The 12685-nt window shown below is 45.0% G+C and overlaps 1 protein-coding gene across 5 annotated transcripts in view; it reads left to right on the forward strand.

Annotated features, from left to right (window-relative positions):
• The window catches only part of KIAA2012 (KIAA2012 ortholog), a 131787-nt gene that overhangs the window by 72550 nt on the left and 46552 nt on the right, over nt 1-12685 (forward strand). For all 5 annotated transcript variants that reach the window (XM_055108967.2, XM_034954811.3, XM_055108966.2 and 2 more), the window contains exon 14: nt 10516-10653. In XM_055108967.2, the coding sequence (XP_054964942.1) occupies nt 10516-10653 (138 nt within the window). The remainder of the gene's footprint in view (nt 1-10515; nt 10654-12685) is intronic.

The raw sequence follows: 12685 nt of genomic DNA on the forward strand, positions 1-12685 counted from the left end.
TATCTTGGGTTTTGTTTTGTTGCTTTGTGGGGCTTAGAACTTTGATAGTATCCTAAAAATCCTGTTAAATTGGTGTTATATCCCTTTCTTCACTTCTGTTTCAACCTATACTATCTCTTGAGTTCAGGTTTCATAAGTTTACAACAGTATAAATTCATATTTAATCTTATGTATCCTAAGTTTATCTCTTTTGGATTTCAAAGAGTAGCCTGTAATTCTAGCATACTAGGATTTGGTTTGAATAAACCTGTGTTTACCTCCATCTGTTTCCTTGGTGGTTTCACAGATGGTGTTCATATCCCCGTCAGCTCTCCTCTTTCAGGACCAAAAAGCAACACGCACACGAAAAAAAACAAAAGATAAAACACCTGTAGACACACTATGTTTTGTACAAGGGTACAAACGTAACCTTTTATTTCAGTGTCCTTTTAAGCCATACCCTACCCTGCCTTCTATAAGGCTGTTATCTGCCTTTGTATCCTTTGTGTCTGGCACAGTTCCTGGTACATGGGAGCCACTCAAAAATAAATCAACAGGCCGGGCGCAGTGGCTCACACCTGTAATCCCAGCACTTTGGGAGGCCAAGGTGGGCAGATCACTTGAAACCAGAAGTTCGAAACTAGCCAGGGCAACAAAGTGAAACTAAACCTGTCATTAACATTAAGATCCATGTTCTGAATAGAAAAAGCCTATCTCCTCTAAGTAGAATTCAGAGATTGCACTTGTTTTATTTTCAGTGATAATGAGATGGAAGTTCAACTGATATTTTCCCCACAACTCACACAATCTCTGGGCATTTCCTGCCATTGGTCATTATGATTTGGTTTTTCCTTCTCTGGAAAAGCTTTGGGTCATGTGCAGACTCGGGGATGTCACTAGGCATCCTTCTTGGAGATCTCTCTGAGGCTGACAAGTAAGATTGGTCTCCACACCAATGCCTAAGAGAATTTGCTTCTGCATTTCCCCATCAAGAGAAGTGCTCTTGACTCCCTACCCTGCCTTTGTTTCTTGTTTCTAAAGTCAGCTGTCTTTTCCAAGACACTGCCAACGTTCACCTATTTCCATGCCTGTGCTCACTCTCCCTTCTCTCTCTCCCCACCCCTCTGGTTTTGTAAATAGCTTTGGTTGTGGAACTTTATTCAAAGGCTTTTTGAAGATCTAAGCAAACTTCATCTTCTGGTTCAACCTTACCCACAGGATTACTTTGTCTGCCCCAAAACGCCCTAGACAATTTAAGGCTAATTTCCTGAGAGGGGTTTGTTTTTAATTACAAAAGGAAGGCTTTTATTTGCTGAGTTTTCACTGCAACTATCATTTATTCCAATAAGTCTGTATTAATTGACGTCTTGGCTGCTAGTGACACATAATATCTGCGTAGTTAATTTTTTTCCTTTTTTCTTTGTATTATGAAAAATTTCAAACATATGTAAAAGAATAGTATGATGAACCTCCACATACCTATCACAAGCTTTAGCAATTATCTCCCCATTCTCTTGAGAGGGTCTTTTTTTTTTTTTTTTTTTGAGATGGAGTCTCACTCTGTTGCCCAGGCTGGAGTGCAGTGGTACAGTCTCGGCCCACTGCAACCTCTGCCTCCAGGGTTCAAGTGATTCTCCTGCCTCAGCCTCCCAAGTAGCTGGGATTACAGGCGCCCGTCACCACACCCGGCTAATTTTTGTAGTTTTAGTAGAGTCGGGGTTTCGCCATGTTGACCAGGCTGGTCTTGAACTCCTGACCTCAGGTGATCCACCCACCTCGGCCTCCCAAAGTGCTGGGATTACAGGCTTGAGCCACCCGCCTGGCCAAGAGGGTCTTTTTAAATGGTAAAAACAGCCAATGTTTTTGAGTTTTACTATGCACAGGGTTTAGGACTATCTCATCCTTACAACATCCCCATGTAGTTGGTACAGTTATTATCCCTGTTTACAGATAAGGAAATAGATGTCAGGACTAATAGGGCCCCTTTCACACATGAACCGCACTTTAAAGAGGCCTAGTCATTTGGAAATCCAATAAAGCTGCATTTAAATCCCAACTTCTAGGCCAGGAGTGGTGGCTCACATCCATAATCCCAGCACTTTGGGAGACCAAGGCTGGAGGATTACTTGAGCTCAGGAGTTTGAGACCAGCCTGGGCAACAAAGTGAGACCCCATCTCTATAAAAAAGTAGCAGCCGGGTGCAGTGGCTCACGCCTGTAATCCCAGAACTTTGGGAGGCTGAGGTGGGTGGATTACGAGGTCAGGAGATGGAGACCATCCTGGCTAACGAAGTGAAACCCTGTCTCTACTAAAAATACAAAAAATTAGCCAGGTGTGGTAGCACTCACCTGTAGTCCCAGATACTCGGGAGCCTGAGGCAGAAGAATCTCTTGAACCCAGGAGGTGGAGGTTGCAGTAAGCTGAGATTGCGCCACTGCACTCCAGCCTGGGTGACAGAGCAAGACTCCATCTCAAAAAAAAAAAAAAAAAAAAGCCAGGTGTGTTGGTGCATATCTGTAGTCCCAGCTACTCAGGAGGCTGAGGCAGGAGGATTGCTTGAGCCTGGGAGGTCAAGGCTGCAGTGAGCCATGATCATACGACCGCACTCCAGTCTGAGTGACAGAGCAAGACTCTGTCTCAAAAATGAATAAAATAAAATAAATCCCAACTTCTTCCTTATAGGCTGTGTGGCTTTAGGCAGGCTATTTAACCTCTCTGAGGCACAGTTTCCTCATAGGGTAATAATATTTCCCTCATGCGATCATGATGAGGATGAGATGAAACATATTGAAAGGGATTCACACAATGCTTGGCAGTAGGCAGCCCCCAATACATTATAATCATTACTGTTGTACTCCCCTGTCCCTTTCCTTGAAAGCCATTATAAAACAGAACTTGGAGCTTGTATACAATCTAAAGGTTTAGACATGGAAAAGGAGAAGCTTGAAAAGCAGGAATAATTTAAAGGAGGACAATGAGTCAATCTACCAATTGTTCCTCCCTTTCCCATCCCCAACCCCCAATTCAAGCATCCCTCTCTCTGCCTCCCAGATATCCTCCATGCCTTCTGGAGTGTTCACAGTGTTTCACTGTTTAAAATTCTAACCATTAGAGATTATTTTGGGTTCCTCATACCTCTTTGTGAAAGTTTCTTAATTGCTTTCGCCATATACCTAAGGGAGCACAGCTGAAGGTCTAGGGGCAGAGGGGAGGCAGGGAATTTGGGGGCCAGCAGCACTGTGTCAGCAGGGCACCATGGCCCACAGCACAGGGCTGCAGAGGAAAATGTAGAGGTCGGAGGACAGAAGAGCCCAGTGGAGGGGAAGGGGTCAGGAAAGTGTGGAGGGCCAGGAAAGTAAAAGAAAGGACATTTTTCTTTCTCTTCTTCCAGCCTTCTGCTGTCACGCATGACCAGGACTACTGCAACTCCATAGTCCGGCTGAATTTGGGTTAAACTTTTATGGGCGAGTCTGGGAATCAAAACACCATTTTTTTTTTCCTAGTAAAAATCGACTGATTTAAAAATGACCTTTTCACAGTGGAATCAGTTTGCAAGTTGAGATTCCCTGTCTGTCAGTTGTCAGATTGCAAAAGTCCCACCAGACCCAACAAAACAAGGAAGTCACACAGTTTTGAGTTCAAGTTTTGAGTTAGAAGGAGCTGAGGAGTTGTTCAGATTTCCCACCTTTCACCCCTCGACATCCCATCTCCCAGTCTAAAATAGAATGTGTCATCTCTCAAACACAGGCACAGTTCCGGCCTGAATACAGCTAGCCACTCCCTCACAGAAAAAGCTGGCTTCTACCTCCCTTGGGGCAGAAGAGATCACTATTTTGGCTTGAAATTTTTCTCCTCCAGCTCCTGCTGAGCCAGATAAACAGTGATTCTGTTGTATCAACAAAGCAGGTAATAATGTTGAAGACAATAGCAATTAGAACTCACAGCTAAGATTTACTTATAGTAGAAGCTCTGGAATGAAAGTGTCCAGAGTTTCATTCAGAATTTCCTGGAAGAGAACAATGAGCTTAGCCCCATTTTCTAGGTAGGGAAGCTGAGGCACAGAATGACTTAGCCAAAGTCACGAAATGAGCCCCTCACAGGAGCAAAGACTGGAGGTTGCCATGTTTCTCTTCCGAGGCTCATGTTTGCTAGCTGTTCGGCTAATTTGCTAAACACTCAGGAGGATGTCAAATCTCCTTCTATAAAGTTGAGGACATTAAAAAATAGATGAAGACCAAAATTCCCGACAGGCGGAGAACAAGAAAGCTCTTGTTTGGCTACCAAACTAACTGTCTCCACCGTGCCTACTTGTGGAGCCCTCGCAAAACGGCCCACTCAGCCCATTTCACCAGCACCAAATTCCCTGCAGAATGTAAAAAGTGGGCCCAGACCTCACGTGGCCAAGAAGAGCAGGATGAGCCCAGGTGACAGGCGCTAGACTGCTGGGCACATTTGTGTGGGTGGAAACCCGCTGTGGCTCGGGGGTTCTGCTGCTCCTCAGAAAGAGGCTATGTGGCCAGGCTGGGTTGCTGAGCTGAGATCCCAGGCATCCATCTGACCTCCTGCACACTGGAGGCCTCCTCCCTTCCAGCCAGGGAAACCTAGACAGAGACAGAACCTCAGAGTGAGGACTTTGGGGGTGGCCAGGGTGGTCGGCCTTGCCACAGACAGAGTGCCCTCCAAGTCAGCCTGAGGTTGACAATGTATACAACACCCGGCCCATTCGGATCCCCTTCCTAGGCAGTCCCATCTCAGGGAGCCCATGGAGTCCCAGGTACACTCAGCCCCACCTCTGGCCCCATTCCCACTGCCCGCTTTTAGGTCCGTAGGCTGCCATGGGCAAGGAACAACAGGGCCCGGGAAGGCCAAACACTGGGAAAGTTGCCAGGCCCTTTGCTCCTGCAGGAAGGGCCCCTTCCAGGATTTAGTTCCCCTACCCTAGCAGGGGGTGGGAGGACAGGGAAGCTCAGAATCCCAGCCCTCCTTCTCCCCTACCCCCAGTGACTAAATCTCTCAGATCTCTGTGTGCCCCTGGGACTCAGAGCCAACCAAGGGGAGTCGAAGGACAGACTATCAGCCAACGAGGGGAGCCTGGGGGTCAGAGGAGGGACTGACTCTTCCTTTTGTTTACTCACAGGAGGCGACAAATGCCCTGTGTGCACAGAGGTTTGATGTGGCAACTTGAGAGACCACCTAAGGGTTTCAGCAAAGGCTCCCCCGACCCGCTCTTCAAACGTTAAGATAATGGCGGGGTGTGTGCCCCAGCACATTTCAGATCTTGGTTACAAAGGCCCTCCTCCTTTCTGTTTTCTTCCTCCAGCTCAGCTTGCCCGCAGGTTCCCGGAGCCTCTTGGCAGCCTGTTCTCCGGCAGAATGAAGTTGTGAGCTGCGTGGGAGGGAGTTAGACAGTGAGAGTGTTGCAGCCTCCTTAATGAGGGACAATCGCTCTTCTTGGAGCCATTAAGCCGCAGCTACAAAGATGGGGAACCCCAATTAGAAAGGAGTGGGAGAAGTAATGAGGAAGGCCCGAGGGACACCTACAGGACAGATCCTTATCTCTGGTGGCTCTGTGGGACCCAGGGTGGAGATGCAGCCACTTGGGTTTAGAATTTCATCTCCTTCTTAAGGTTAGACTTCCCAAAGTCTGTTTGGAAAGCCAACCCATGGTAGTGACCATTTAAAATATAACAGTTGAAAGGAGGAGGAAAAATTACTGGGGAGAAGGGTTTCTCCCTGGGTCTGTAGCTCAGATATTATAATCCAAGAGTAAGAAAGGAAACAGTAAGATGCGTCTGTAATTTTAATGGATGTTCTCTTTAAGTTTTGCTATATTATATATGTGTGTAAGTCTAGATATTTGTACGCAACCAATAGCTCTCCCTTTTTTCTGTGTGATAGCTCAACTGAATCACATTGTGTTTACAGCAAGATAATAATCCTGGATTTTCCATGGCTCACTCTGTCAGAGTATAAGATTAGCTCTTGAATTCATTAACAGTCATCTCCTTTTAAATGTCAGATAACTTTTTAAATGCCAAGTATTTACGCAATGCCTTCTGTGCAATTCAAATCAGCTTTACCAAATTAACTCGTTAATCTTTATTGTTTCATTTACTAAAGAGAAAGGCTTCCAGGTGTTTTTAGCAGAACATAAAAATATTAAAGTATTTGCAGTACAATATAGGTGAAGGGATGGGTTCTGTTTTTCTGCTAAACATTTCACCATTCCATCAGTTTTTTTGGTTTGTTTGTTTGTTTGGTGTGGGGGTTTTTTGTTTGTTTTTTTGTTTTTTGTTTTTTGTTTTTTGTTTTTTGTTTTTGAGACGGAGTCTCGCTCTGTCGCCGAGGCTGGAGTGCAGTGGCGCAATCTCCGCTCACTATAACGCTCACCTCCTGGGTTCAAGCAATTCTCATGCCTCAGCCTCCCAAGTAGCTGGGACCACAGGCTTGCACCACCATGCCTGGTTAATTTTTGTATTTTTAGTAGAAATGGGTTTTGCTGTGTTGGCCAGGCTGGTCTTGAACTGCTGGCCTCAAGTGATCCAGCCACCTCAGCCTCCCGCAGTCCTGGGATTACAGGCATAAGCCACCGCACCTGTCCATTCCATTAGTTTTTTAATCATCTCCACCAAAGTATTCACATAAAAGAAACAAAAAACCTTCAGGCATCTCTGCTTTCTTCAGTTCCCCCATTTTCCTTCCCTTCCATTTAACCTTGTGTTTTCTTCTCTCTCCTGTACCTTTAGAGACCTTGACTCCTGATCACTATTTATTCTTCTGTCTTTGCTCTCAACATACCCAAGAGCTGCAAGTGTCAGTTTTGATTGCTCTGCCACTCAGAAAACAGAGGGGTGCCTCATGGGGTCAAGAATGGAGCCCAGAAGACTGGGGCAGACAGGCCTAGAAATCAGGAATTCCAATTTCCTTTTAAAAGATCCCCTGCTTACCTCTAAATAATCAGACCACAGGGCCAGGCATGGTGGCTCACTCCTGTAATCTCAGCACTTTGAGAGGCCAAGGCGGGTGGACCACCTGAGGTCAGGAGTTCAAGACCAGCCTGGCCAACATAGCAAAACCCCATCTCTACTAAAAATACAAAAATTAGCCGGGCATGGTGGCACACACCTGTAGTCCCAGCTACTCGGTAGACTAAAGCAGGAGAATTGCTTGAATCAGGGAGGCAGAGGTTGCAGTGAGCCAAGATTGTGCCACTGCACTCCAGCCTGGGCAACAGAGCAAGACTCTGTCTCAAAAAATAATAATAATAATTAAATAATTCAATAAATAAATAATCAGACCACCGAGATACCAGCTACCCTGATTGCTAAAGATAGATTCATCCAGGGCTGGCTCCAGCTTGTCATCCAGCTCTCTCCTCAGAGCAGCCTCCTCTGACCATTTAAGCCAAGCGGCCACCCCCTTCCCATTACCCTTCCTCCTAGCACCATTGTGTTGTCTTCACAGACTAGTCACCACCTAAAAGCATCATCTTGCTTATGTGTGTGTTTGTTTGTCTGACACATAGTAGGCACTTGATAAATATCAGTTTAATGGATAAATGAAAAACCAACCAAGCATGTGACTTTCATTTTTATTTTTGTATTTGTTATTACTTTTATATTTATTTATTTATTTATTTATTTTAGAGACAGGGCCTCACTCTGTTGCCCAGGCTGGAGTGCAGTGGCATAATCATAGCTCACTGCAGCCTCAAACTCTTGGGCTCAAGGATCTTACCACCTCAGCTTTCTGAGTAGCTGGGACTACAGGCACACACCACCACACCCAGCTAATTTTCTTTAAATTTTTTTGTAAAGACAGGATCTCACTGTGTTGCCCAGGTTGGCCTCAAACTCCTGAACTCAGGCAATCCTCCTGCCTCAGCCTTCCAAAGTGATGAGATTATGGATATGAGCCACTGCACCGGACCTAGCATGCGACTTTCTTTCCTGCTTTCAATTTTCTGACTTTTTCTTCTCCCATCACTACCTCTTCTTTATATGTTTAATCTTTTTTTCCCTCCCATCTCCCAAATCCCCTTTCACTATCATTCATTCATTAGAACACTTGAACATAATGAGCAAAAACAGTACTTCACATTCCAGTGGGTATAGAGCCTTCACTCAAAACATTCCATCAAGCTAGAATTGATGGCCTCTGAACATTAGGGAGATGAGCCATATGGTCAGGAGAATTGTTTTATCAAAAGACTTATAGGTCAAGTGGTTTGGGGAGACTTTTCTCAAAGCCTCTCAACTCCCCACTCTTCAATCTGAGCCCCAAATAAGGAGTTAAAGTAATTTCAGGCGTTGGAACTGGTCTTGACTATGCCTTTTGTTCTCCCGTCTAACACAAAATCTTCTCTTGGGGATAATGGAGAAATTTCCCTCAAATCATTATCATCTGATTTCTATTATTCTATCCAGTGATTCATGCATGATTGTGGAGGCTAGAAAGCTTGAAATGCCTTGTCTGAGTCTAGCTTGGACCAAATGCTTTCATTTTATCGAGAAATGGAGAGGGACTGTCTCACCCTGAAAAGCTAATCAGATATGTGGCTGAGATGATAAAAAAATTGGATGTGTGTTTATCCAGAAAAATCTTTATCTCTAGCCACATTTCAAAGCAAAAGAAAAGGGTGTGGGTGTTCGTTGGAATGATGACTGTTTGTGGGGACTTACCAGTTGTTAATTCATCATTAATGTTTAAAAGTAATATAAATGTTATGGGAGGGAGAGTTTATGACTGCCCAGGGAGATGGCCTTCTGAGAGTCTCCTAGAAAATATGGAAATTATCAAATCCACACTCAGGGTGATCTCATGACATATTAATGTATGTGACCCCAGCAAATTTGTCCCAAAAACAATAAATTTTATCTTTGGAAATGAGGAACCAGTGCTACCTAGAGGACTGTCTTCTGGAAGTCAACACATACTTCCTGTAAAGGTATCTTCACTGCTCCCTCCTCCTTTGAATTGAGGTGGGCCATAACCTGTTAGTTACTCTTTTGTTCAGCAAATATGTATCAAGTGTGTGTTCATTTCCAGACCCTGTGCCAGAAACTGCTGGGACAATGGGAATGGAACAGCCATGGTTCCTGCCTTCAGGGGGCTTCCAGTCTAGAGGAGGAGGAGAGATGGCTGCACAAGCCTGAGCAATCATTGTGGTCAATGATGGGAGGTACTCATGCTCTGGGTGGTCACAGGGGCACAGGGAAGCCATACTTGAAAGATGAAGAAGAGTCAGAAGAAGGGGAGAGGGAAGGACACTTACAAAGGTCTTGCTCCGGGAGCTCAAGGGCTGGTGCCCATGTGGCCCTCTGCACCTGCTATTCCCATAGCCAAGTAAACACTTCATGCAGATAGACCTTAGAACCTTCCCTCACCATCTTCAGAGCTTTGCTCAGTCATTGCTTTTTCATGGGACCTTCCTTGACTCCCTGCTTAAAACTGCAGCCTCCACTTCCATCCCCAGCTATTCCCTCAGCCCACTTTGTGTTTTATTTTTCTCCCTATCACAAACCACCTTCAGACGTACTTATGTTCCACTTCCTTATGATTCTGTCTTCCCTTTCAGTGGAATGGATGTGCACTCTTCATGACGGTGGAGACTTTTCATCCCTTTGGGCACTGCCGTATCTGCTCTGCCTGGCATAGAAAAGACACCCAATAAATATTTGTTGTATGACTAAATGAAGCAGGAGAGATCATCCAGGGCCAGGCAGGAAGGGCTTATAAACCTTGTAAGCCAGTTGGCCTTCCTCTTGAGGACAATGGCCTTTGAAGGTTTCAAGCAGAGAAGTGATATGGTCCAGTATGCATCTTCGAAGGAGCAGCCAGGTTGCAATGTGGGGCATGGGCTGGAGGGCAACTTCAGATCCAATTCTGTGGTGTCCTGAAATGTGACACCCTTTGTACGGCCCAGAAGCTCGGAGAGCCCCCGGGGCCTCCCAGACTCCTCTGTTAGCTCATTCTTCCTTCTGTCTCTGCTACATTTGTTCAAATCAGTCTTCCTAACATATCAAATTCATTTTTGTCATCTTGGAAATAAACTGGAATCTTGCTATAACCATATTTGCTGCAAAGCAGATTTGATAACCATTCAGCCACTATATAAGTATCAAAAAGATCTCATTAAAAAGGAGCCTTCAACAGATGGTAATTTTAGCTCTGCCATATAGCAGCTAATGGCTTTGGGCAAGTTGCTTAACCTCCCAGAGCCTCCTGGTTTCCTGTCTGTATAATGGGAGTAACAGTACCTGCCTTACAGGGTTGTTGTGAGGGTTAAATAATTAAAGCCCTGGGACCTAGGAAGGTCCCTTTTTCCACTTCCGTAGGTATTAATTAATAAACAGTCTTGGGCTATTTTCTCTCTATAGGGTCCTCTGTGTCTTCAACAGTAACAATAGTTGCTGCGTATTATTGTTTCAATGATTTTTAAAATTGCCTTCTGTAAATATTTGGGGATTTGGACTAGCCCTTGTTGCACTGTATATCATTCATATGAAAGTTCGGGCTTTCTGCTTCTCTTCACAGGGAGCCCAGCAGTCCTTGGAGGCAGCAGCTCAGAAGACAGGAGAGCCTCAAAGTTGTATAAATAAAGGGCTGATATGTTCAAACAGAAAAGAATTTTACACGCGCAAGCTGCACATCGACATGACGCCGTTCCTGAAGGTGATCTCACACTGAGAAGACGAGGGGTTTTATAGACACAAACACAGGAATTCCAGTTAATACACTTCTGCATGGTACAAAAACAGCTTCAGAAGTCCCTCAGAGCTCCTGCATTATCAGAAGGGACAGAAAATAGGCAGTTTGTAGCAGATGAAGAAAGAACAAATTAGGACAGTAATCACAGCCAGCCAGCGGGGACAAATCAGTCGGGTGTCTGGTTTGGGTGGTGGGGGACAGGGAACAGAGAGGAGAAAGAGTAACTTTAAACCACCTCATAGAACAGTCAAATATAATTCATTTTATCTTGACAGTAGCTAAAATAATTGTTACTGTTTTACCACTGTCACTTGGTAGAGTTGATATTACTACTATAGAGAAGACTGATTCTTGAGTTAACTATTTAGACGTCAACTGCAAATTCCTTTCTGGATATCTGGCCTTGCTTTCTGTTCTCTAAGAGTTCATTGATCTCACAAGCTCAGCTTCATTTCAAGTTAAGGGTTCTGAGGGTTTCTATAGTGAGGGTGGCATTTGTCCATCTTTGCAATACTCCCTCCCACCCCAGCATCGAACACAGTACCCGACACATGGAAGGTGCTCATTAAATGCTCCATAAATTGGCCCATACTTTTCATTGCACACCCTCTGGTTTAGGGCCCCTTTCCTACCCATTCTTTGCCCTCCTCAGAACTTACTGAACTGGAAATAAATAGCCATGGAGTCAAAGAAACTGACCAGGAACACAGCCAGGCCTGGCATGGAAGGATCTCAGATCCTTCATAGTACCCTTGAGGAAATATTCCAGGCCTTTGATAAGAAATGACTGAGAAAGACAGGAATGGGGCAGAAGAAACCAAATACTTGCGGAGTGCATGATGGTGGCTCTATCTAGTGCTATAGACTGGCAGGGCCTTTGGAGGTCATGAGGGTCACCCTCCGAATTCCCTGGGCTGCCCCAATCCCAATTCTACAAGGTGGGGCTTTGATTAAGAGTCATGCATTTGCCCAAAATCTGTCTCTGTCCATGACTGGGCTCTGCTTTTCGGGGCTTCCTCTTAGATAGGCTCTTCCCCAAGGGTGGAAAGTTGGCCACCAGCTTCTATTTCCCAGGTCATTCCGGAACTGAATATAAACCAATGTGGGTCACTTATCCATACCCAAATGAAATGCCATTGGCCCACCCTGGAGCCACAGGGACTGAGAATGGGAAGAGAAATGATGTCTGACAGAGGAAAATGGGGTACTGAAAACTATAAGAAGGAATTTCAGCTACTCAGGAGATTGAGGTGGGAGGATCGCTTGAGTCCAGGAGTTCAAGGATGTAGTGTGCTATGATTACACCTGTGAATAGCCACTGCAACCCAGCCTGGGCAACATAGTGAGACCCCATCTCTATAGAAAAAAAAACTACAAGAAAGAAGAATGATTCTGGACATCAAAAGAAAAGATATTTGTTATGAGTATTCAAAAAATATTGCCATACTCCATGACTTATCTGGTGAAACTATCCCTTTTATTCTTAGCAACAGTTTAGTTCTTCACTTAGGGCTGAAAGAATTATGAATCGTACTTTCTGGGAGGAAATATCATCACAGTCACCATTCATTAACCAATATTTGAGCACCTGCTATCTACTATGTGTTTGGCAGTTTCTGGGCATTTGGGATACATCAGTGAACAAAACAGACCAAGATCCCTGCCCTGCTCCAGGATAGTACAGGTAACAGACAACAGACCTAATACACAAGCAGAGTGTGTAGCATGTTCAAAGGTGATAGCTGCTAAGGAAATGAGATAAGAAAGTGACTCACGCCTGTAATCCCAGCACTTTGGGAGGCCAAGGCGGGCAGATCACGAGGTCAGGAGATCGAGACCAGCCTGGCTAACATGGTGAAACCCCGTCTCTACTAAAAATACAAAAAATTAGCCGGGTGTGGTGGCGGGCACCTGTAGTCCCAGCTACTCGGGAGGCTGAGGCAGGAGAATGGCATGAACCCGGGAGGTGGAGCTTGCAGTGAGCCCAGATCGTGCC

The sequence above is a fragment of the Pan paniscus genome, chromosome 13 (assembly GCF_029289425.2).
Source record: "Pan paniscus chromosome 13, NHGRI_mPanPan1-v2.0_pri, whole genome shotgun sequence".
Taxonomy (NCBI): domain Eukaryota; kingdom Metazoa; phylum Chordata; class Mammalia; order Primates; family Hominidae; genus Pan; species Pan paniscus.